General features: G+C 37.9%; 3 protein-coding genes across 8 annotated transcripts in view; 1 reads left to right on the plus strand and 2 right to left on the minus strand.

Moving 5' to 3' along the window:
* Positions 1–1,431: 1,431 nt before the first annotated feature.
* Positions 1,432–11,276, minus strand: LOC112572149. The gene is made up of 12 exons (XM_025251703.1): positions 11,133–11,276; positions 9,315–9,625; positions 8,865–8,975; positions 8,320–8,499; positions 7,337–7,799; positions 6,810–6,985; positions 6,216–6,359; positions 5,151–5,376; positions 4,587–4,717; positions 3,659–3,795; positions 3,065–3,154; positions 1,432–2,668 (listed from the first exon to the last, which is right to left on the minus strand). Exons 2-12 carry the CDS (start codon positions 9,411–9,413, stop codon positions 2,476–2,478), a joined length of 1,950 nt encoding a protein of 649 aa, XP_025107488.1. The 5' UTR covers positions 9,414–9,625; positions 11,133–11,276; the 3' UTR covers positions 1,432–2,475.
* Positions 11,277–11,293: 17 nt separating this feature from the next.
* Positions 11,294–18,879, plus strand: LOC112572150 (traB domain-containing protein-like). The gene is made up of 9 exons (XM_025251704.1): positions 11,294–11,334; positions 12,339–12,596; positions 12,927–13,198; positions 13,756–13,896; positions 16,239–16,349; positions 16,807–16,946; positions 17,081–17,253; positions 17,811–17,910; positions 18,329–18,879. The coding sequence occupies exons 1-9, from the start codon at positions 11,313–11,315 to the stop codon at positions 18,447–18,449; spliced, it is 1,338 nt and encodes a 445-aa protein (XP_025107489.1). The 5' UTR covers positions 11,294–11,312; the 3' UTR covers positions 18,450–18,879.
* A 2,141-nt stretch (positions 18,880–21,020) lies between these two features.
* The window catches only part of LOC112571726, a 34,628-nt gene continuing 29,734 nt past the window's right edge, over positions 21,021–25,914 (minus strand). For all 6 annotated transcript variants that reach the window (XM_025250968.1, XM_025250964.1, XM_025250967.1 and 3 more), the window contains one exon: positions 21,021–25,639. In XM_025250968.1, coding sequence (XP_025106753.1) covers positions 25,399–25,639 — 241 coding nt within the window. In that variant the 3' untranslated portion in view covers positions 21,021–25,398. The remainder of the gene's footprint in view (positions 25,640–25,914) is intronic.

Here is a 25,914-nt window from a genome sequence, read left to right on the forward strand (position 1 = left end):
GATAATTATGTGCATATTTTCTATGTTAAAAGTCTGGAACATTACATGCCAAGAAGCGTGTTGAAAGCTGACCATTCCAAATGAGACAACAACATGCAACATTCCATCAGAATAATCACCTACTGATTTTATAACTCATATATTGGAATTTTTAAACACCATTAACTTAAATTATTTAAAACTATTCATCTTATTCCATGGATCACAAACAGACAGCAATTTCTGTGGATGCACTCTTGGACAGAAGTTGAGTTTTAAATGTTGAGAAAACGACCATTTACAGTTCAGGATTTTTCTCCTGAAATATTGCAGGTAAATCCAAACGGGAATCAAAAATGATGTTAAGCTTTCTGTGACTCAGATGACCAGCTTTTATTTCTCCTCTCTGGGTTATACCATAAGGTCTTCAAATATTCTTCTTAAGTAGAACTGAAAAAAACCAGTTTTGCATTGAAACAAAAGAAGCTGGACACATTAATTTTAATTTATCATATTTTGCATCATAGTCCTCTATACAAAAATATGACAAAAGCTACAGGGCCTCTCCTAGGTGAAAAGCATTGAATCACAGTAACTTGAAGGACAAAACTGAACTTCAAAAAACCCATGAAATGTTCCAATCCTCTCTTTTTTTGAAAACCTCTCTGAAGGAATCACTTTTAAGGATAAAACAACAGAAAAAAGAGACAACATAAGATAAATGTTAAGCAATGAAAAAAAATTAAAGCAACCATATTTTTACAAAATAAAGTAGATTATAAGCAAGCATTTTGCATATTATCATCAACTATCTTCCTGATGGCATAGACTGGATTATGCGGAAGACAACAACACCGGTGTCCAGTGGACCTTAACCAAACAGCTAGAGGACCTGGACTTTGCAGTAAGCTAGCAGAGGATGAAAGCTAGCAGAGAAGACTGGCTTAAAGGTCAATAGAAAGAAGACCGAAGTCATGAGAATCAACAACAACCAGGAACTACCAATCCAACTTCAAGGAGTGAACATCCTGGAAACAGACCGGTTCACATATCTGGGGAGCATTGTCAACAAGGACAGTGGAAAAGCTGCATCAACAAGGCCAGGCATGCTTTCAACAGCCTACGCCCCATCTGGAACTCCCGAGCATTGTCCTTTCACAGTAAGACCTGCATCTTCAACACCAATGTGAAAGATGTCCTACTATATGGTTCTGAAACCTGGAGAGTGACAAACACCATGAACAACAAGCTCCGGACCTTTACAAACCCATGCCTACAACATATTCTGGAAAAAAGATGGCCTGAAAAGTTATCCAACAGAAGCCTGTGGAAAAGAATCAACCAGAATGCCACTGGACACACCCTGCACAAACCAGCTAACACCATTGCCAGGCAGGCACTTGACTGGGACCCTCAGGGGAAAAGAAGAGTTGGGAGACCAAAGCAGATTTGGAAAAGAACAGTAGAAAGCAAGGCAAAGGACGTTGGAGCCCAACTGAAGGGGGATGCCCAAAACCGGGTCTGCAGGTGAAGGTTGCGGCCCTATGCTCCTCAAGGATTAACAAGGACTAAACTAACTACACGCAAGCATTAGCCACACCAAAGAAGTAAATCATCTACAGAATTTTACTTTTGGCTAATAAAAAAAATAATGAAGCTTAAGATCTGGTCAAATCAAATCACTTTCAGTTTGAATATTCCTTTGAGAATTTAGGAAGTAAATATGGGCTACAATTCTGCATTGACACCTTTCTGCTTAGGTCATATAGCAATATCAGCAGACCAGCAACTGAAGTTTAAACTTGAAGTAAATTACCATAATTTAACAGATGACTGCATAGATTTGAATAATCACATTATTAATCAGTCCATACATTTTTGCAGAGATCTCTCTCTTCATCTCTCGTGTACACATTCTAGCAAATCCCACAAGTATGCACACACATTTTCACAATGTACTGACAGTTGCATGTAACATAAATTTTTCTTAAAATAGCAGTCTTGCTAAAAAAAAAGTATTCAGAAATTGTCAAAATATATCAATACATTTAATATCTGTTGTAAGGTACAATGCCAAAGTTTGGAACTGTTATTTTGAAACTTAGAACACAGCAGCATCCTTCTCTATTGATTTTATTCCAGGTATCAACTACAAACCAACAAATCAGTGATATGTCCATGCAAGTGAACTTTTTCCGAACAAAGTCATTTCAGAAATCTTAAACATTTTTTTCAACTCAACAATGATGCTGAAAGAGCATCTCAAAAGAAAGCACCTTGTTTATCAAAAGTGATCACTGCTGACTCTCCCTGAACATTGTGAAGACAGCACAACAGCAAAGGATGGCTCAACAAAGAGTTACATGGTCCAGACAGTTATCACCTTGTCCTGGTCCTGTAACTCAGTCAACAGCAGAGGCAGGACAGCATATTCCTCATTTCTCAATGATTTCCAACCAGCTGTCCTCATCCAGTTATCAACCAAAAAATCCTTTATCAGGGTAAACCCATCATGTCCAAAAGCAGATTTACTCGTAGATTCAACCAACGAGCCTGTCGGGGTCGTAAGCCTTCTAACCAGGTTTTTGGCAACTTGCTATACCCAGTACGAAATCCCATCACGGCTCCAGCTACACATCCATTGCTGTTGCTGTCACCACCCTCTCTGGCTAGATGCATCACAAAGTCACTGGAGAAAAAGAAAAATAATGAAGGATGTTTTTTGGTTTTATCTATTTCTTAGCAGCATGAGGACATGCATTGCCAGCCAATATTTTTACAAATATTTGCAACTGTATGCCATAAGTATGAGCAGTCTGACGTGCTTTTCCAAGTTCTAATCAAACATCATTTCTTATTATCTCACTTCTGTTTCCAGAATTTCTATAGTTAGCCTACACTGAATAGATTGTAAAGCCCTCATATTTTCATTATTTGGTTTGCTCACTCACTTTTCATCTAACCATGCCTGCATGTTCAGATGTGTATATGAAAAGGAACAAGTTTGTATACACATCTGTGTTCAAACACTCACACAGATGAACACACATAATTCATAAAAGACATTTGCAGTTCCTTTACATACCAGAATGTTCCCTGCCAGCCCAAGGCCAAGACAGCTGCCATCATAGGCTTGTATGTGTGACTCATGTTGTCTTTCTCTCGAGCTTTCAGCCTGTATCACATAAATTATTACTGAGTAATGAAAACAAAGTTAAACTAGTGTAGTCCTGACAATCTGACTTCAGAAATCATGGAACAGAGCAACTGAGCTTCATGGCAAGCGTAAAAAAAGCCTAGAAGAAATTGTAGGTTTAGACTCTCCAAAACTGCTTTGACTTGTGCCTATACAAGCACTAAAACCAATTTTTTTTACCTACTATTGTAAAAACACACCTTCACAAGGAAACTATTGATAGGCAATTTTTGCACAAAATCCTTGTGTCCGCATGCAAGTTTTGTAGGACTTGCCTGACATTGTTGAAATGAGTAGCTTAAGGTGTGCCTGCAGATTTCTTTCATGCTATATTATAGATCATTTTGATCTCTCATTTCTTTCTTACCATGTGTGAAACAGATTTACACATAAAATGGTTTATGCAAGAAGATATAGCTGACGAATAATTTTTAATCATGTCTGAAGTTGAAAGAGAAAAAGAACATAAAATGAAAGACCTACTGTGACAACTGTGTGACCTGCAGACTTGCCAAGAAATGCTCCTGATGCTGAACATCTGTTAGATATGCTGCAGCTCTCTCTTGTGCTTCTTTGATCTGTTGCTCATAAGATGTAGTCTCCATCTCCCTTTCATGACCCTGTGCAGGTCAATACAAAAACACTATCAGCTATAAACCATCAAGAACAGACCTGGGCAAAGGCCGGCCCGCCTCCTGTCTCTGACCGGCCCGCCCGCCAGTATATATACTATATATACAGTATTGGGTAAAAATGAGTTAACTATATTAGTCCGGCTCTCTAAAACCATCCCAATTTCTCATGCGGCCCCTTAGGAAAATTAATTGCCCACCCCTGATCAAGAAGAACTTTAAGATGTTCCATTTCAATAAAGCAGGATTGCAATATTCTGTGGTGTTTTTTTGTTAACTCCTTTAGGGTATGGAGATTGTGAAGTGCTCACTATAAAAGCTGGAGCTGGAGTGTATAGGCTAGACATGAAAAGTTGTGAGCCAGGCATAACTCTTTGTACCCTACACAGAAGGTAATATTACAAAAGTATATGATCACAGACTTTATTCCTCTTAAAGATAAAAAAAATTATCTACAAGCAAAATATTAACCATGAAGAAGGAAGCAAGAGGAAATTTAAATTAACAATGCAAAAGTTATAAAAAAAACAATTAAGATTTCTTTTCACAGCATCTACATGCCAATCTTGAGCAATGGAGTTTAGCTCTTTTGTTAACTTTTGTCTCTCCTCAGAACCAGAGAGCTTACATTTAAGAAAAAAAATCTGTAAGATCCTCTTGTAATCAGTGCATACTGCAGCACAGAAATTCAATTTGATAAACGTTTCATGATTTTGGGGAACAGACTTGCAATGGTAGAGAGATGGGGCTCAAGGAGTAACTGCTTATAGCAACCTTACTTGCAGCAGTTTAGCCACAAGAAGGGAGACAAACACACAGCTGGCAAGACACCTAGGATCAGCATGCGTAGCTCGGCAAATGCGGATGGAATTCTCTTCCACTTCCTGCAAATCATGGAAGTTAGGAATGCCTAAGACAAAACACACGCACACATACATGCATGCACATATAAACACACACACACACACACCCATACATATAGTGTCATTTTGAAACGAAAGAATAATAACTGTTTATGTGAAGATATTAGTTATAATGTCAACATAATATTAGTATCTTCATGAGGTTCATTTCCTTCACATGTAAACTTCATGTGAAAGAAATGATTGCTGAGAAACTATAATAATCCACACTACAGAACACATTCAACCTTTTGACTTATAGATTTATCTATACTGGTAACGGTAACCTAAATTAAAACACTCAAACACTCTAAGGCTTGGCATAATTAAAAGCAAAAGCATCCCAAATCTGTGTAACAACTGATGAAGATCTAATAATGTCACCTGTGAAATTAATAAAACATTTCCATGTTTTAAAACCATGTTACACACAATGCTTACCCAAAACAGCAGCTCGAATGATGCTACCATTGTCAGTGCCAAACTCTTTGCATGATGAAGACTCATGCACTTGAAAACTCTCATTGTCACTGATGGAACTCAGGCTGCTGGAAGATCTGCTCTCAGAGTCACTCCCAGCAACTCCATTTTCTGCTGTTCTGCCTAACCGTAGGACCCTTTCTGATGTGCCATGAGGGTCAGTCATAAATGTTTCTTCTAAGACCACCTGAAGTACATAAGCAGGTGTCATCAAGGTAGTGGATAATGATAATAATAATGAACATTTATACATCACTTTTCCAAAACAATTTGCTTAGAATGCCTCATAAATAATAGAAACTACAAACAAATAACAATAAACTCACATGATAACAGCAATAAATATGTGTTTATACAACAGACACACCTACCATTTAATTAGACATGGAAGGGTGAAGTCAGTGAGTTTTAAAAAAAAAAAATGAAGTAAAGGTGGTCAAAGAATCAGCATGACAAAAACCTCTGTTCATACATATTTGTCTTACTGGGACTCAAAGAAGCATGGTGTCAGAAGATAAACAAAGCAGTCGTGAGAAAGTATAACTCAGAGTGAGTTCAGAAAGGTATCAAGGACTGGTACCAGAAACAGCAGAACAAGTCAGACTGTAAAGTTTATAGGCTATACAGAGACTGCCAGCCAATGAAGAGAGCAAATGATGGGTATTATATCTTGGGTTCAGATCTAGACCATCTGCAGATAAGACAAGCAGCATTATTCTGGATCCTGTGAATCATGTCAAGAAGGCCATTTCTGCTGCCCTATGCTCCTTGAGGAGTAACAAGGACTAAACTAAAATGGCCTTTCCTATAAGCAGATTGGAATAGATTAAAGAGATTATTTTGATCCACATGTACATAGGAGCTGAAAAAGAACAATCATTTCCAGAGTCTTCGACAGAAAAGACAAGTTTGATACTGGTCTGTAATTATTTAAACAGTCGTCATCTAGAGACGGTTTCTTTACATGTTTATAATTATTAACATTATAAATTACAATATTATAAATGGGTGAAAAGTGAATGTTACCTGCTGCATGACAGTGCTAAGTAAAACACCTGAAGAGTCTCCCAATTCTGGGAAACCATGATTTCTGTATGCAACAAGTCTTTTGGCAAAGTCAAGTTCATCCACCACACCCGCCCAGTTGATGAGAGAATCAAGAACCAGCATCTATTTGTAAATATACAACATCCATTTTTAAAAAGTCATAAAAGTAAACTAGTATTGCTGTGAAGCACTTTAATTAAAATATAACAGATCTTTGTGGTTTCCCATCATTAAAGTGCAAGGGATGTTCAGATGCCCCAGTCGAAACTGTTGGGGGGAAGATTAACCCCCATCCCGAAAAAAAAAAGTTAGATATCTTATCGATCATTAGCATAAATAAATACACAATTTACCTTTGTTAATATACTGCAACACTGTCTTTTCACCTTGTATCTTTTTAATATTTTCATTACCTTTATCCTTAACATCATGTTTCAACCATATAAAAGTACCCTGATCTGGTATTTGAAAGCTCTATGTGTGATCAACCCTTGAAAATAAAAATTAACTCCTGGATTTCTCTTATTTCAGAATAGTCAGCTTGCTTGAAACTCAACAAAACTGCACACTTACAAACACATCAAAATTGCTGGACCAATCCCCCTGATACCAAGGCACACGATGCTCATCACGGATAATATCTGTGAACTGTATCATGTCTACATCATAATGGAAGGCCACCTGGTCACGAGTCATCCATCGAGTAGCCAGTCCTACAATGTCACCAAGAGCTGCCCCAAATATTAATCCTGTCATATGAAGTATACCAGTATCTCATCAGAGAATCTGTAAGCCAGGTGTGAAAAGCAGTTTATATATAATTTAGTATCTTAGTCGTTTAGAAGAAGATACAAGATATGAAGCAGATAGGGCTCTTCATGTCTGTTCTCTGCTAGATGCAGTAGTTGAAGAATCTACTGGCCTACAGTATCAAAGTCTCAGACCAGCTGAAACCTTCAGATTTATGTTATTATCTAGACTGTTGATGCAACACCTGGTTAAACCAGAAAAAGTAAAACAGAATAGAAAACAATCCCTTTTCAATCCTACTTGCTTCAGAAGACTACAAACTAACAGATGCACATAAAACAATAACTCACCAAGTATTCTGTCACGAAGTTCAATAGCATCATAAGAAGATGCCTCTAGGGGAGGCATCAAAGGAGTTTTGATTCTGCTGGGTGTGTTTGTGGTGTAGGTCTGTTCCTGAATATACTGCATGTGAGCTGAATGTGGGTTGGACACAGGACTATGAAGCTGGTTGCTCCTACGTCGAGGAAATTCATTCACAGATACCACAGGCTTTGGTGGCTCTTTGTCTTGTGCGGACAGGTACAGTTTTCTTATATACTGCAAGGTACTTTCTGAGCCTTCATCACAGACAGATTGTGGAGGCAAATCTAGGCGGTTTCTTTCTGCCAAAAGCAGTCGCAGTTTTTTGGATGAGCCAAGTGACACAGGCAGGTGTTTCAGCTTATTGTGTGACACGCTCAGCCGCTGGAGATTTTCCATGTAACCAAGATCCTCTGGCAACTCTCGTAGCAAGTTATAAGACAAGTCAACCTGCAAGTTAGAAGACACATCCAACTGCAAGGTGTGATAAGTTCATCAGAAAACTATGAGACAAACTAAACAAATTATAACAAATTATGAGTCAATCTTCTTACAGACATGCCAACCAGCAAGTTGTGTAACAAGTCCATTTGCAATTATGAGATGTCAGCCTACAAGAATTCATCATGATAAGATTCTAAACCAGTCTGGGAGTAAAAGAATCTTATTTTTTTATTTAAAAACAGTGTCTTCTCTCTCTTCCTCTTTCACCGGGCTGTCTGGTGGGTGATGCAACGGTTAGCACCTGTCACCAATACAGTGAGGGATGGCTTTCCTGGATTCAGCTCTTGTCTCGGGCATGCTGTTCTCTGCATGTGGCATCTGTTTACAGGGGTGGCTGCCTTGCAATAATATGGCCTTAGATGCTAGCTTGGTATGAAATACCAATCCCCCCCCCACCTCTCTCTCTCTCACACACATGCACAGACACAATTTTTGCTATACAGCAGTTAACATGTCATAAACTAACCTTTTCCAGCTTGACAAGACGTACAAATGTTTCAGGCAAAGCTCGTAGTCGGTTGTGCTGAAGCAAAAGGGTCTTCAAGTGGAAAAGTAGCCCAAAACTGTGAGGAATTTCTGTGAGCTGGTTATGGCTCAGGTCCAGGTAATGAAGATGTGGAAGTCTCAGTGGTAACTCTGGGGGTACCTAACATAGACCATCACTAACTCAATCATTTCATGTGACTGCTGGATGTGGCAGAAAGAGAATGTGTCCACATGCAAACAGTAAGTCAACATAGCCTGATGGTTATTGCACATTATTGTGGAAAGTGCTTTGAAAGAGAACCTGTGTGTGTGTGTGCGCACGCAAACACATGCACTTGCACACATACATGTGTGCAGGTGGTTGGGAATCGGTTGGTGTGAATACTACTACACACACAAATGTGTATAAACATCTAACCATCCTGGAAAACACTTGTTTCTTTACTAATACTACAACGAATAAGTGGACATGCAAAGCCAAGAAATACTACAACAAAATCAAAATTTAAGTAAACTAGACAGTACCTCAGTAAGCATATTAAAGGCTGCTTTCATGATCTCATAAAGGCACACTGAGTCACGTATGTTGTATGGCAGTTCCCTCAAACAGGACTCATGCACTTCTCCATTAAGATGCTGAAAGTAAAAACCAAGTGAGACAGTTGAAAGCACACTCCCCTTTTCGACATTTATAGCAGTAAGCACACCTGGTGCAAGAAATCACATTTCTCATTCTGACCACAATAACTTGAGACCCACCTCTAGCTACCCTGGATTTAGTTGTTTCATTTCAGATTTTTATAAGGCACTTTTAATTTCCAATTTGATACACACAATTCTGCAGTTGTCATTGTCATCACTATGGTGATATTTGTTGTCACATATATTCCGTAACTGTTGCTTAAACTATTAAATTGTTAACATGTTCATAACAATAAACAACATGAAGTACAAGTACTACTTTAATTGACCCACCTTGCAGAACTGTTTGAAAGATACTTGTCTGCTCAAATTTAACTCTTTGCGCTCATCTGGTCTTACAGGGTCAAAGTCATGAGCTTCTACATTGCCCATCTTGACTGTAGGAAGATGTCTGGTCTAATTTCTATTGGTCTTTCACTGCTTTTTCTCCTCCCAATGTGTAAAGATATCTCCGTAATACATCTTCTTCAAATGTTACATTTTGTTGATAAGCAGTACGGTAAAAAAAAACAAAAAACAAATCATATTTATAATTCTGCAGAAATATTGGTCCTCCTTTTGTATGCCTGGTTATGGATGCAGTTCTGGAGGAAAAAAAACACTTCATTACTTAACCGTACCACAAGTTCTTCATCCAAGAACTTAAATGTTCATATTTTGTATGCAGTTTCTACATCTTTATTAAATACTATTCTATCTGGATCATTTCAATTCACTGGTGTGAATTTTTCTTTTCCTCCTCTCATGGGGTCTGACAGCGACAAAAGTCATGAAAAATGATACTTGGGAGGATCTATACCACATACGCCAATTCTGTGTTCTCAGCTGTGGTGAAAACTTTTGGCATGGTGTCATAAGACTCTTACAGATGCTCAAACTACTAGGGATCCTAGGAACCACCTGAGGACAAGGGGTTTGTGTCAATGGCAACAGCATAATAAAGATGATGCACTTATTCGTCTACATCTGAATTGCTTTGACTACGGCCATAGCTTTACTTGCATGTCTCACTGATATAACCTCTCTCCTTTGTGTCATATGTTTTAGTTTTATTTGTTTCTAGCAGCTTAATCTTAATCGTATCATTTTTTTAATGCTATAAGTCAGTGGTTCTCAAAGTTTTTCGGACCGCGGACCACTTTACTTAAGTAAAAGCTATGGCGGACCACCAAGTCCTTAGTAAAAAATATGGTGGACCACCAAGGCCTAAAAATCAGTCTGTACCATAAATTTCAAATTTAAATTGCCGCATTTGTTTCATTTTAATTCAAAACTAAATGTCCTTTTGTAAAAGTAATAAAGTAATAAGATGAAATAAAACTATGTATACCTCGTTCTTTGTAATTAAAATGTTAATGCGAGGAATGCATCACTTTAAACATCACTTTGCTGACATATGACGACTGTCAGCCACGGAGCACCTGACTTTTGCCCGCGGACCACTAGTGGTCTGCGGACCACACTTTGAGAACCACTGCTATAAGTACACCTTCAATGAGATATTTTTCTTTCACAAAATGTGCAGTACAAGAATAAGATGTTCACAATAAATAAAATTCCTAGTGAAACCTCACAAAAATTTGATGTAATTCTAAAAGACATCAAGATTTCTTCTCTCTTAAAAAGAAAACACCAATCATTGGAACCTGCTGCATGCCTGGTGGTGAAGCAGAAACTGAATTCTTATAACTGTCTCAGAAAAGGGCTGAATATCAGTTACATAAATGCATTGAATAAAACATCCTCAGACCACTGTGAGATCTCATTAAAAACAAATTAGTAGCTTTATTCAGTGCATAGTGCTGGTTAGTATTCAGTAGATGTAGCCTAGAGTTGTGCAATCATTATGGGCATGCAATAAACGCAACGTTCTCTTCAATCTAAGATAGGAAATTTAAAAAAAACGAAATGGCTCAAACTTGACTGTGATATCTTTATTCTCAAATAAAGCTACGGCAAAAAGCTCAAGCACGATCATGATAACAACATACAACATTACATGATCGTAGTATCAAACACAGCTGGACTGCTCGTCATGTAAACATCTTTTCTACTTTGTAACAAGAAATACTTTACACAGAAACAACCTACCTCCATTTTTCTTCACAATGCACAAAATGGTTGTTATTATGTTTGGAGAAACATACTGTCGTTTGATTTTCTTTTTACTTTTCGTAGGGAAAACCGAAGTTTTCATGCCTATGTGGTTGACAGCCACGACAGCAGTGCGCACTACGTCACCGTATCTTGCGTACACAGGAAGTCACTGACATGGCAGACGATCGTACGCAGGGTACGCCAATTCACTCTTCTGCCTCTTGTCTTTATTTATTCTCTTACTATAAAGTTATGGTTAAAGAGCTTTCATCTTAACATTTCTTCATTTTCTTCAAAGCTAATTAATCGATACTATTATGTGTGGGTCAATAGTTAGCATCGTTTAAAGCATATGGCACCAGGACGCGTCTTTTTATGTTTTGTACAGCGAAATGAAAGACTACTAAATAATCTCAGTTAAACTGGGCAATGAAATCAATATGACTTTAATTTTTCGGGTAACGTTAGTTCATATCATTTCTAATCGTAGAAATATTTACTAGACATTTCATTTCTATCAGTTATTTTACTGATAAGCCATGAAAATAGGGCAATTTTGGCAATTGTTCCTTAACATTTTATGGAGTTAGGAAACTCGTTCAGTTGTTGTTTTTGTTTAATCTGTTAGGAAACTTCAACATAATGAACTGTATAATCAGCCATCTGTTTATTTCCGTTTGAAATGAGAAGAGCGAGTGAAGCAAAATCTTTGATTTGAGAGTTTTATTTCTTTCCACATATCATGAAGCAGAAGTACTAGTAGCATTGAGGGAATTTTGAAGCCATATGGTAATGACTTTAAAGCCTTTTATCAGTTCCATTCTGTTAGCTGCTAGTATAAACAGTAAGATCTGTACACTCATTAATTATGAAAGCAGTACAGTACCATGTTCGGACTCTTATCTTTCTGATTTGTTTTTAATGCATTCATCAATGATCTTTTAGCAGTTGTGAAAAAGATGATTTGTGGATTTTTTCTCCCATACTCGAAGCTAATTTATATTTATTTTATGTATTTTTTAACATTGCATATGATATTTATATATATATGTTTAGTCCTTGTTACTCCTTGAGGAGCTGGTGCCATGTGTATATATACATAAAGTGTGGGTATTTTTTTTCAGCTTGGAGTTCTTGTGAGGGACATACTTATACCAAGACATGAGTATCACTCAGAATCCTGTTTGTATTTTGTCTCAGAAATGGAGCCATTAACTAAAGAAGAAATTCCTATACTTGCCACTGCATGTGCAACAGGAGATTCAGTGCATGTCACATCCGATGAAATGCAGGATGGTGTCAGCACTGCTAACATGCCACTGAACCAACTGCTGGATCAGGATAAAAATGTAGCCGGTGTGACAAATTCTTGTTACAGTGAAGTGCCTAGCCAAAGTAGGTCAGAGAATGGACAAACTAATGTGCCAATAAAAGTACCTATAATTGCTCCATCACCAGGTTTGTAGGCTAAACAGTAATTAGTCTACCTTTTACTGACAGTGTAAGCAAGTGAAGTAAGCTAATGTTTTCCCATCAAGGCTAAGGGATATGTTGGGAGGATTATTCTTCACATTTTCTTGTGAAGGAAATCTTGCACATGCAGCAGTTTTAAACATCTATTTTAAGCTTTAGATTTTTATTCCAATGTGTTTCTGTTGCTGGACAGCATGTTAAACCATTTCCAATTTTTGACTGTATAATTAATCACTTGCTTCAAATCTCACCATCAAATGATTAATATATCAAAAGTAGAACATAGCTTTTTGCTAACAGTCTTGCAATTTTCAGACTTACAAGCAAACAGTGAAGAGGAGCATGGAGAAGATGAAGAAGATGAAGATGAGGAGGATGAGGATGAGGATGGCAATGAATGGGTAACTGATGAGGGAGAAGAGTCTGACGTGGAGGATAACGTGGAGTTAGCATTTCCTAAGCAGAGACGAGAGTCTAATCCAGAGCTGCCAGACACTGTCACAGTGCTGGATGCACTACATGGCAGTAAGGTGTACCTCGTGGGTACGGCTCACTTTAGCATAGAAAGTCAGGATGATGTTTCAAAGGTAAGGTTTTGAACTACTATCACTGACTATTAAACCCTGGAAACATGGCTGACTTTGGCACAGAAAGCCAAGATGTCTCAGCGTTTTGATTTCAAAAGATGTGAAAAGCATTTTATAATGATATTTGACCTTGTGAGCATCACTGACTTAAGCATAGAGAGCTAAATAATCATATACAGCTAGGATAGCAGCTCAAAGGTGTGATTCAGGAAGTCATATAGAGAGGTCTGAATGACTCTTTGTGCATTGACTGAGAGATTTTCAAGATAAGCATATGTAGCATCACTTTTTTATTGTTTTTGTATTCATGTCTAAGCTGATGTAAAATACGAACACTGGTTTATGTAGGTTTATGTCAAGTTTAGAGTATGGAGGAGGAAGCATATACGGTTTCATTAAACTATCAGTTGTAACCAGCATTTTGTCAGAAACTGCAAAATGATACAGGCTCCACACCTAATGTTGTGCATTATTTTCTTAGCTGGTGTCTTTGAAGTTTCTTCAACTGCTACAAACCATCTTAATTTATTTTGCTTTAAGTGTGCATGTGTGTGCAGGTGATCCGGGCTGTCCAGCCAGACGTGGTGGTGGTAGAACTTTGCAAGAGTCGCATTAATATTCTTGAGCTAGATGAGGCTAAACTCCTGGAAGAAGCCAAGAATATCAATCTGGAAAAGTTCCGTCTGGCTATAAAACAGGTGCTGAATTTATATTATGTAAGAATATGGTTATTGTGTGTTTACTTGTTTTGGGCAATGTATGCTATGCAAAACAAAGATAGTAATAATTACTGAAAGTTGTCTCCCTGATAGTGAGCTAACACATGCCAGACCTGTAGATCACTTCCTTGGTCAGGTGAGCAACTTCCTTCTGACAGCTATAAAGGCAAGTGCAAAGTCAGTACAACTGTTATAGTGGTGTTCACTGGCTCTTACGACTGCTGCATTCAGTCACCTTGATATTTTGTGTTCAGTTTTCTTCCCTTTAGGTGGTCTGTGTTGAAACTTGTGTTTCTGTGAGACTGTACAGTTACAGAGACTTTTAGTGAGTGTTTTCATATCTTGTGCCCCAGACTTTCACTACTTCAAGGAGCAAACTTCTACCTGCAATGTCAGCAGGGCGGGCTGGGTGCCCACTTATCCCCTCCCTTTCTTCAGCATCAGGGCTCTTGGTCTCCTGATGACAGATTTCTTCTTGTCAATCTTTTGAAAATCAAGGTACGGACCCTCCAGCTTTTTCACCTAGAGGTTTGTAAGACAACTCCTCGGTAGTGTCTTACATACACAGAGAAGGGGGCACTCATTCCTCCCCCACTCTGTCATTGGATGTAGTAAATTCTATTTTTGTGCTTGAATTTCCAGGCTAATGTGCTTAGCTGGAAAGGACAGGGCTCCTCTGAGGAGTAGTTTTTGCTTTTCTCAGTTTTTCAGATTTTTTTGGTCACACAGTTGTCCTGTTGCAACTTTCTGGAATGCAAAGTTACCCTCTTTGGTATCTCCAGTACCATATCTTCAGGCTGGGACAGTCAATGCCCTCTCCATTTATCTGTGGCTGTTCCATGAAAGAAAGCCTGCTCCTATCACTATGAAAGGTCATAGAGCATTGCTACCATCTGCATTTAGACAACTGGACCTTTGTAATGCTGGCTCGCATGGTGGTATTTTGGATTTGCTGGCTAGCTGCTCTTGAGAACAGCATGCCAGGTGTTCCCTTTTTCCCATGTGGAATCTGGATATTGTTTAACTCCAAGACTCATGAGCCTATGTCATTGGTGCCATTTCACAGGGTCATGGAAAAGACAGTTTTCCAGTTTGCCCAAGCCACTACAGCAAGGGTCTTCATGCACTGTCAGGCTACCCAGTTTTTCTGCAGTTCCAAGATGATGTTTCTGTGTGGTTGATGGAACATCTGGCATTCTTTGCAAAGAAACATTTGTCTCTGATGCCTCAGCAACCCTTTATGGTCCAGTCCTTACAAGTCTCTGGTAGACATGAACAAGCTCTCCTGCAGGACCCACTTCATGGTTCTCCATATTTACCTGTGGCGATCACATTTCATTCGGCAAAACCAAGAGCAACTCTCTCTGCCTGTCAAGGATTAAAGATGCCTATGTCAGTCTTTTGCTGCAGGCATCCTGGTTTCATGATGTGCGCGTCCACAATGTGCAGGTGATTGCAACAAGTCTCCCCCTCCATTGTCACATTTCTGTGTTGGATATTATGTCATACTGATTCTACTTTTTGTTGGATCTGTTGAGAGACCTTTTACGCTTGCATTCTTCTCTGGCATTGTTGATAGCAATGCTGAAGGTGCTACAGGCCACCATTTGACTATCACAGGTGGGTTGTTTTACCTCCATCTGCCTGATCTCTAGTTTCCTGTGGTCATGTCATCTGGTACTGTCAAAAAAGAAATAAAAGTTTGAGAGTAAATTCTCTTCCTTTGAAATGATGACATGATGTTGAGGCCCTCTCAACCTCCCTGCTGCTTGGATAGAGTGTTGGTAAAGAAAAAAAAGACTGCTGTTTTGGATTTGCCTTTATGGCTGTCAGAGGGCAGTTACTTACCTGACCAGGGTAGTGATCTGTATGCCTGGCATGGGCTAGCTCACCGTCAGGGAGACAACATTCAATGGTTAAAAAGCTAGTGTAACCCATTATCTCCTATGGTTGTCATCTGGAAAGTCTTGAAGAAAGAAAATTTATTCTCAAAATTTTCCTTTTCCACTCCCCGTGGCTGGAATGCCTTACTGTCACTTTACACAATGATCACCTTTGACTCGTAGGCTGTAATGCCTGTCTCTTTTTTTGTAAATACCTGCTTTCATTTAGGTGGTCTCCTCCCTTATCATCTTTCCTTCCAGTCTCCTACTCATCCACCCTTTGAGTTTGTATTTGCAAACTGTGTTACTGTATTTGTTTCTCTTACTAGTGTTTTGTTAAATCACATTAGGCATACTGCCAAATAGAGAAATTCTCAGTATGATAAATCAATTTCATAAATATAAAAAAACAACAAAAATGTCTGTGACTGTTTTCAGAGTGGGGTGGTGCAGGGGGTTATGCACCTGTTGCTGCTGAGTATGTCTGCGCATTTGACAAAACAACTAGGCATGGCGCCAGGTGGAGAGTTTCGAAGGGCATATCATGAGGTAAATCGTCCATATGGTATGTCTTGCATGACTTGCTGCAATATCCAGTTTCCTCAGTTCCAGAGAATACCTGATACTCCTGACATGGTGTGCTGTAAATGTGAGGTTTCCTGAATACAGTAGAATACCTAGTAATATCTTATGAATTGGGCACAGTAAGGGTGGTCTTAATCATTTGTCGATATATATGACAGAATGGAGAAGGCATGTATGCCCAGCTTTCTCCAAATATACCATTCAGCAATAGTTCATATTTTCACAGCTTAAGTTGACATTGGTGCATATATTTGCACCATTAATAATTTATAAAGGTGTGTTTAGTCCAGTGAAGTGTTAAATTTATTTAGATCATTTTTTTTTTTAACCATGGTACATTTGTTGGGTATAGCTTTCACTATTTTAGTTGAGTCTGTGCAACCATAAGTAATATCAAGTGTTTGTAAACTTACATCACCAGGCCAGACACGTACCCGGCTGTCGGCTCCATCTAGGTGACCGACCAATTCAGATCACACTTAAACGAGCACTGGGAGCCCTCTCTTTTTGGCAAAAGATGAAATTGGCATGGTACCTCATGACATCAAAAGATCCAATAAGGTTTGCTCTAAGATTATTACTTCAGTATCCTCTGATATATGCTGGTCGATGAGCATGTGCACACACCACACACACACTTTCACAATATCAGGGGAAGGTATATTAACAAATGAATGGCCTTGTGCTGTGTGCAGCAAAGAAGATGTTGAAAAGTGCAAGCAGCGTGACCTGCTGGAACAGCTTCTGAAAGAAATGACAGGAGAGTTCCCTGCCCTTAGCCGTGTCTTTGTTGATGAACGAGATGTTTTTCTTGCACATTCCTTGAAAATAGCTGCTCGGCCTCGTGAATACCATGAAGTTCCTGAAGGTAATGATACTTCAGTTTTGTATATGTGTTGGTGGGGGTGGAAGGTCATTGGACGTGAAAGTGTTTGTGAGTTGGTAGTGTCATGAGTATAATGATTTTACTTACATTAGTACATTGTACATTAGTACATAATCACTAAAAATCATACACATATATAAAAAGGATCATTACCTCAACTAGGTCAGGTGACAAGTCCCAGTTTGGAGACTGTAGCATAACTGTTCTTCATGTTCAACAATTGGAACTCTGAATGCCCAACCAGTAAAATTTACAATCTTTGGTGCTCACTTGGTTTCTCTAGCACATTTCTTGACCCTCTCACTCTCACTGTATTTACTCCCTTTTGGTGGGAAAAAAGCATCAGCAGGATCAAAATAAGCTATGACATAGATCAATTTGTGACATCAGGCATGGTTGGTTGGTTGGTTGACTTTTATGCTATGCCAGCAACTAAGGCTATTTCACAGTAATATCCACACGTGAGTGTGTGCACACACAAATATGCTAACGAGCACTGTACTGTGTAAGTCTATTGGGTGTTGTCATGGTGCTTTCAGGTTTCATACCCACTGTGGTGGTTGGAGTGGTTGGTATTGGTCATGTGCCTGGTATCGTCAGCAACTGGGACAAAAGTCAAGACATTAAGGATATCATGATGTGAGTGAACAAGGCAGAATATATTTTCCTGCATGGTCCATTTTTATATATTTGGTAAATTTACAAATGACTTATGAATCAGAAATGCAAGTGACACACAAAAAATGTAAAAATCACAAGTGTTTTTGCTCCTGAGACAAAATTGTTCATCTCCTGTACTGAACATTGCCAGAGTTTGTCAGATATTGTTGCATTTACATTTCAGAATTGTTTATGTTAGAAGGGCATGATGATGTCAGTTCAAAATAGGTTTGGCATTCAGACTGAGATGGGAAGATAATGGCTGCTCAAAGCAAGCTTTATTCTAGCCGTGTTCAGTAGTGGTTTGTTTCTCTCATCCTCACCTCTCCAAACTTAACATGCAGTCAGTGCTTGTCATGTTTGCAGACAGCTGAGGCTATTTGCACATTTGTTTCAGCATACCACCCAGCTCTCTACTGGGCACAGTGTTGCGATGGAGTGTCAGGGCCAGCCTTCTATGCATCTTGTCCTACAGTTGTTATCGTCTCTATCGATGGACTTCCCACTTCTTATTGTGAAGTCTTCCCATCATGTGTGCTATTCATGGACTTTAAATGTGTCAATTTTTATAAATTATGCCAGCAGATGAACAGAAGGCTGCATTTGGAGTGTGGATGGTGAACTAGTTCCAAAATGGAATAAAAGTATTTTGTTTGAATGACTTTTTAGCAAGCCTTGAAAAGCAAGGAAAACTGAGTGTGCAAAAATGCATTAAAATCCAGCCAATGTTTGGGTGTTTCCCAGAAAGGGGACTATGCAAGACTTTAGCTATGGTACTAAGTATTGTTTCATTTTTGCTTCTTCATGCAATTTTTATGGTTATTGGCCTATTTAGTTTTTTAAAACAATTGTTTATAATTTAGCAAGATGTGTAACTTGCACCAAAACTGTTCTCTTGGATTGTGATAGCGATAAAGAAGGCTACCTTCTACTGTAAGTGTAACAGTGATAGCGATAAAGAAGGCTACCTTCTACTGTAAGTGTAACAGTGATAAAATAAGCAACTGCTTTTGCTAATGAAATTTTCATTTCATAGTTGAAGAATCCACTGCTGGCCCCAGTAAGGCAAATTTGTTCTGAATCAATTTTTCATGCATTTTTGCAATTCTTGTGAAATTTTAGATTTGAACAATATGATCAGGTATCAGGTATGATTTACTTTGTCTTAGTGTTCTAGAGTTTTAAGTAGCAGGACGGATTTCTATTTTGAGAACACTGTGGTGTTGTATTCACAGATGATGCGAGCTTAAGCGACACACTGCTCTTCCTTGAGTGCCTGAAGAAAGGCAAACACATTATCTCAAGTGTTTGTCAGTATTATGATGACATTACTTGAAACTGTGGCTGATTATTTTCACGATTTTGGCTGTTTTTTGGCAACACATTATTTTATAAATGGTAAATAGTATCAAAATGTTATTTTACTGTTACAATTAACTCTTTCCTTCTCCTGAGTCAAGGGTTCAAAGATTGAAAATTTCTTCCCATGTGTACAGCTTGTGAGTCCTACTGATGTTGAATTCTTGCTAACCAGATTTTTCTGCTGATTAAACAGCCCCTACAAGTGGCTCAGTAACAAGGGTAAATGTGCTTTGATCGCTGTGAACCTGTTAAATGTCAAAGAAAGGGGAGAGGGTAAACAGATCTGTACATACTAATGACAAATGCCTGCACACATACCTAGTCTTGCACACATCTTTGTCTGCTTTACATGCACACACTTTTGCAAACACCAGCTCAAAATCTTGAAAGCAAATACACACACAAAGTTGGGGGGAGAAACTACATTTCTGTTTGCTGTAGCAACCATGATATTGTTCCTAGCAGCTGAAGGATGTTGGAACTGTCAAATCAATGGATGTAGCAACATGCTTCTGTTTCAGTCCAACATACAAAACTTTTTCAAATGAACAGGTGCAAGCTCAGTGCAATGTCAGGTCAGGTCAGGTCAGTCCCATGCCCGGTCCGGGCGTAGTGGGGACTGTCCGGCAGCAGCAACAGACAGAATTTTCCTGTCTTGAGCAGATGAGAGCAGGTCTGGCATCTCGCGTTCGGTCCATTCTTTGATGTTGGTGACCCAGCTTTTCCTCGGACGACCACGACGACGGCTCCCTTCGAGGGTTCCTTGTAGGATCGTTTTGGACAGGGTGTTGTGGCGGGTGACGTGACCGAACCAGGCGAGCTTGCGCCGCTTCACTGTTGCCAGAAGGGGCTCATGTGGGCCCACGAGGGAGGTTACGGTGCTCCGTACGTATTCGTTGGTCTTGTGTTCGCGGTATGAGATGCGGAGCAGCTTTCTCAGGCACTTGTTCTCAAAGGCCTGGAGTTTCTTTTCCGTTGCGGCAAGCAGCATCCAAGTTTCGCAGCCGTAGAGTAGGATTGACACTACGAGGGACTTGTACAGCCTGTGCTTGGTACTGAAGCTGATTGAGTTGCTTCGCCAGATCCTGTCCAGCCTGGACATTGCGGATGTTGCCATACCAATCCTGATACGGATCTCTGCTGTACAGCAACCATCTCTAGTCAGGGTGGCACCCAAGTACTTGAAGCACCAGTGCAATGTACCATTTTCCAAAATCTAGATTCGTAATAATTCTTAGGCATGCAAGCCTAGAGGCATCATGGCCAATTATATTTATACCCTGACTAATGTGTGTAGATATATGGGTTTACATTATCAAGGCTACCGTGAGTGAGAGCTGGACCTTACATTGAATGGTGTGAACATTTGTTACTTTATAATTTTGACTTCTTTCTGTCCTTGGAAATGATTGCAAATTTGCTTTCTGAGAATGTGAAGTGCTTACTTATTCAAAGTCTGGGGATCAGCACATCCCAGTCAGACGGAAAAAAAGTAATAGATTTGGCTATTTCCTTTTTGTCACTTGTTTATATTACAGTCTTTAGATTCCAGTTCTGTAATGTACAGATATTTTTGCACTTAACCATGATAAATTCATAGTGAGGTTTTCTGTGTAACATTTTTAATTAATCAATAAAACTGGTGATTCCATTTTAAGAATTTTTTTTTTGCAAAAAAATATTTAACAAAATCACATCAAACTAAAACTTGAAATGTAAAACATACAGTTGTTTTATGTATTTTAATGTTTCTGGAAAACATTTTACATTGCTTGCAAAAAAAATCTTAAGTGGCAGTTTGCAAAATACCATGACAGACACAGACATTTACCGTCATTGAAAGAAATAAACCTGATTATGAACATACACATCAAATGATGCTTTTAAAAGGGATTGAGCAACTAAAAGACAGCTTGTATGATTCAACCTGTTAGCATTCTTCAGTAAACAGTTGCTTCGACAGTTTGATACAGCAGCAGGCCTTACTAGTTCTTTTGTCATAATATTTTCATTCTGCAAGGCATTCAAAATGAGAATGTGTAGACAGCTTTTCAGGTTAAATTCAAATTTTGCTTTTATTTAGTGTGATTCCAATTTTATGCTTTAAGCTCACATGGCTGATATGTTCCTGTCCAGCTAAACTTTGACTTAAAACAACTGAAATTCTAGCTTTGTGATGTTCCTAAAGAAAAATATGACAATTTCAATTATTGTAAAAGGGTAAAACTTACAGTCTAGCTTAGTCTTTTTCTGCAAAGAACCAGTGTTTTTGTGGGGTGTTGCTTTGATTTTTTTTTTTTGATTTTTTTTTTTAGGGTTGAGGATTCCTGAACAATGCTTTTCAGACAGCTATTGTATTATCTCGTTTTGTTCATAAAATTATACAACATACTAGAAGAAATGTCACAACAGGAGCTGTTATACACATTAGACATATTCTTAATATTAGACAGATTCTTAATATGAAAACAAGATAACTGACTTTCTACTTCACCCCTTCCCCTCCCAACACCTTTATCCCAACCACAAAATACAGAAATTATGTACATGAATAATAAAATAGTTTGTACACTGCAGCAGCTTTTGTACCACCAATTTGTGAGCACAGTGGGTGTGGTACCCTCTGTACAAATCCAACAAGCACAATATAAGTTATTTGAATCAGGGTCTTGCCATCATATGACCAGAACTTAACAATCATGAAATAGCTATTGCTATGAATCTGACATCATTTTCCAGTTTAGAATAAAATGAACGCAAATAATAGAAAACAAATGCATAGAAGACCTCCAGACATACAACTACTCAAAATGTTTATCAAAGGTATTCATCTAAACACAGCATGTACAAATATTAATATATTAATTTTTTTTACGCAAAAACTATATCTCTCTTGATACCAGCTGAAATATCTGTCTAAAGGGAACTGACACACCTGTCCTCTGCCTTTTTTTAGCCCTGCTGTGTGGGCACTATGTTATGTCAGGGCACGAGTCATACTGGTATAAACTATATCAGGGCAACTGCTATATTGGTATAAACTACATTATATCAAGGCAATTCCAATAGAGGCACAAATTATTTTTTCAGGGCCACTTTAATCAATAAATGTATCTATTGAGATCCAGATTGTGACTGTTCTTATCTGCTATAGGGATACAAAATTTGTCAGCACTGCCCTGGAAAGTGATACAGCTGATAAAATACATTAGTTCTCTCCTGAACATCATTGAGTACAGTTCAGCATCTACATTGTACAGGCCCTGAATACCAGTTCTGGCCATGTGGTTATGAAACATGTTTTATTTTAAGAGGATAACTATAAAGAGGTGGACTGTGCGTGTTGTTTAAGGCCCTAGTTATGTCTTGGTACACACTGTGTGCTGTTTCTGGGTCACTGTTGCATTAAATGTAAACTAATACAATCTCTGACAAGCCTTTTTCATGATGTTAACTTTAGCTATAGATACCAATGTGCTCAATGCAGCAATAAATATACACACAGCATTAAACCCAGAAGAGAATAATATCTTCAGTATCACAGAAGTGCATGATAAACCAATAGATAACCAGATTACTGTATATACAGTTACATAGGTACACACCAAGTTTTCAACATTTTTCACGGACAATTTGAAGATATCAAAGTATTCTAAGGGGATTAATTAGGCTGTCTAAGATACAATAAGGCTTTTCAGTAAATCTCAGCAGGAGTAAAAAAAAAACCCAACAAAGTAAGCATTAGAGTGAAGAGCATGATATCTGATAACTTTAACAGGGACCAGCAGTAGTTCAGCAGTGGAAGGTGACAAAAATGTCCCTTTTGAAAAACCTGTACAGGCACAGTACTTTCTCAGGAAAATATATATATAAATATGAATATAATTCATACAAACCATGCAATACATATGGAAGTCCACTATCATGCAAAATGTTAAGATTTCCAAAGTGTTTGAGCTCTAGAATCCCTTCATGAAAACTCTTCTTTTTAAACTTCTGATGGTACAAGTACATCAGAAAACTGTCAATAGGAACATTTAAAAATGAAAGCAGAGTATGGCATCTCATTTGATATTTTAGATGCACTTTCATTTTGTTCCTATCCATTGTTTCTTCCCAGTAAGTAGCAAGTGATGTGGCTAGACTACCTACCTATTACATCATGAAACAAGAACTCAGAAATTATTGATGTAGACAAAAAATAATTTCCAAAAGAACATTCTTTTTCAAAATTTCATTCAAACTCTTATCCAAAATGTAAAATGTATGCTTAATTGGTAATGCTATGAATACTAAAAGAAAATTGGTATTATAATGCTGAAAACTGGCCTGGAACACAAGAACAAGAACTGCTTGATAAGATTTTGAGACTAAAAGTTCGTATGGGACACAGCAGCAACAATCCCAGGTAATTTGACAATACTGAAAGGTTCTTGGAAAACAACTGACATGCATTTTGCTATGCCCACAGTACACAAGTTCAATGCTGACATTTCGTTTTGATACATTTTAAATATTTACTTGAAAAAAGATTTCAGTGCTGTAAGTTTCTTTTGCAGGTAATGTCAAGATCTTAATGCTGAAAATATAGGACAAGAATAAAGTGCATTCATGTGCATATATTTATATTTTTTCATCTGGAAAAGTCAAAATGTCACTTAAACAAAATGAGACAGAAGTAAATAAAGATCTAATAATACATGTTAGAATTTATGTAAATGTTCAATAAAAATCTTCAGCAATTTCCATCATCACAAAAAGAGCTATAAAAACTGTAAGGGAGGTAAAATTTTACCGGAGAGACAAGGGATATCAAGAAAGATTGCATGGAGGTGAAGACAAGAGGTCATTATGTGTTGCATGGAATCACTAAGCCAGAAACATGTTCATGTTCCACGCATCATCGGCGAAAGGAAAGTGGTGACAAGCCAGATGCTGTACCCCAAGTAACTCCAGCACTTGTACCACAGCTAAAAGTATGTTTGCAATCTATTCATACTGAAGAAATAATGCTGTTCTTTGAGCGATAATACTCTGGCTAAAAATAGCAGCACAAATAAAAAGTAAAGGCTCCCATGGCATAATGGCTGTAGAGCCAGGAAAAGTAAGTGGTTCACGTTGTCTAAGGCATGAAATGGAAATAAAAACCCAGCCCTCTCCTTCCACACCTGCTTTCTCTGATAAATGAAGTACCATTTCCGTTGGTGGAAAGGAGGAGATTTCTGGCAACAGATTAGGTGGGCCTTGAAACAGCAATCTTTTACTTTCAAGTCAAGGCCACTGGCCATGAGGATATCTTCCATTAATGTAACATTTCCTGTAACATTTATGACCTCTGCCTCATGCAAATATAAAATAATGCATTAAAATACTTCTAAGACAAATACTTCTATCTGACATTTCTTGTAACATGTATTTTGTTCTCATCAATTAATATAACCACTGATCCAACACAAGGAAAGCCAGATGTCATTGATGGAAAAAAAGCATGTGACAAAACAATTTATCTTAAAAATGTTTCAATAATATACATGGCATTCTTTCAAAGACTTTTCAGCATGTATTTGTAAATACAGATTCAGTTAAATGATATTAGTGCAGCTTATCTTTAAAATAACTTAATTGGTAAAGAAATAAAACCAGCAAAAGAGAACAGACATATAAAATGTTAAAATGTTTCTTTAACACAATCACTTATACATGACATATCAGTCTATGAAATAATATATTAATGAAATGTTTTCAGTTGTTTTATCAGAAAAGTTAAACTCAAAGTTGAAAGCAAACAGAAAGAAATTTCCGCATCATGTGAAATGCATTTTTTCCATTTGAGTTGCAGCAATACCATATGAGACTAAACACAACAACATCTGCTGTAGAACATAACTGTTTGCTTAATACCTCGTGTGCTTTCACTTGCATAAAAAATACACTCAGTTTTCTAAATAATTTGATAGTGAACAATGTGTAAAAGGTTTTTAAGATGGTTTCTGTCTTAACAAGATATTATATTTCCAAGCGACCTCTTACAGTAATTTGCCAGTCTCTTAAGTTGATCTTGTGCAAAATAACTTACCAGTTCATCATTCAGAACAACCTTTCCGTTTATGAGAGGTTAACCTCTTGCTCCCTTGGTATCATAAGTAGACCTGGGTTATTTTGGTGCAAAGCTGCATTTTCTGTTCTGTCCTGTTCAGCCTCAAACTGACTGCCAATCTTAGGAAGTGGCAAGGCTTGCAGACCAATGGAAGCCACTGGCTGATGGAAATAATGGTTATCTCGTTCTTCCTGTGTTAGTGGAAAAATGGGTCGCTTCCACAGAGTTTGTCTCTCTTTATAGAGGCCACTGTAAAGAGAAGTTTAAATGGAATATAGCAGGCATGTATACAAAGCAAGTCTCCAAGTGTAGTATACGGCATTTACAAACAAAAGAAACTGGTTAGCAGCCTCACCAATAAGAAGAATATTGTACAAGTAAGGATCTGAAATATTTATGAAGGACACAGCTTTAAAAGACAAAGATACAAAAATATTTGTGCATAAATATTTGAGTGTCTCTAGAATTCATGTGGGTATTTATATATATGAGCTAATATATATATACACACAGTGATTTTTACA

This window comes from Pomacea canaliculata, linkage group LG9 (genome assembly GCF_003073045.1).
Source record: "Pomacea canaliculata isolate SZHN2017 linkage group LG9, ASM307304v1, whole genome shotgun sequence".
Lineage (NCBI taxonomy): Eukaryota > Metazoa > Mollusca > Gastropoda > Architaenioglossa > Ampullariidae > Pomacea > Pomacea canaliculata.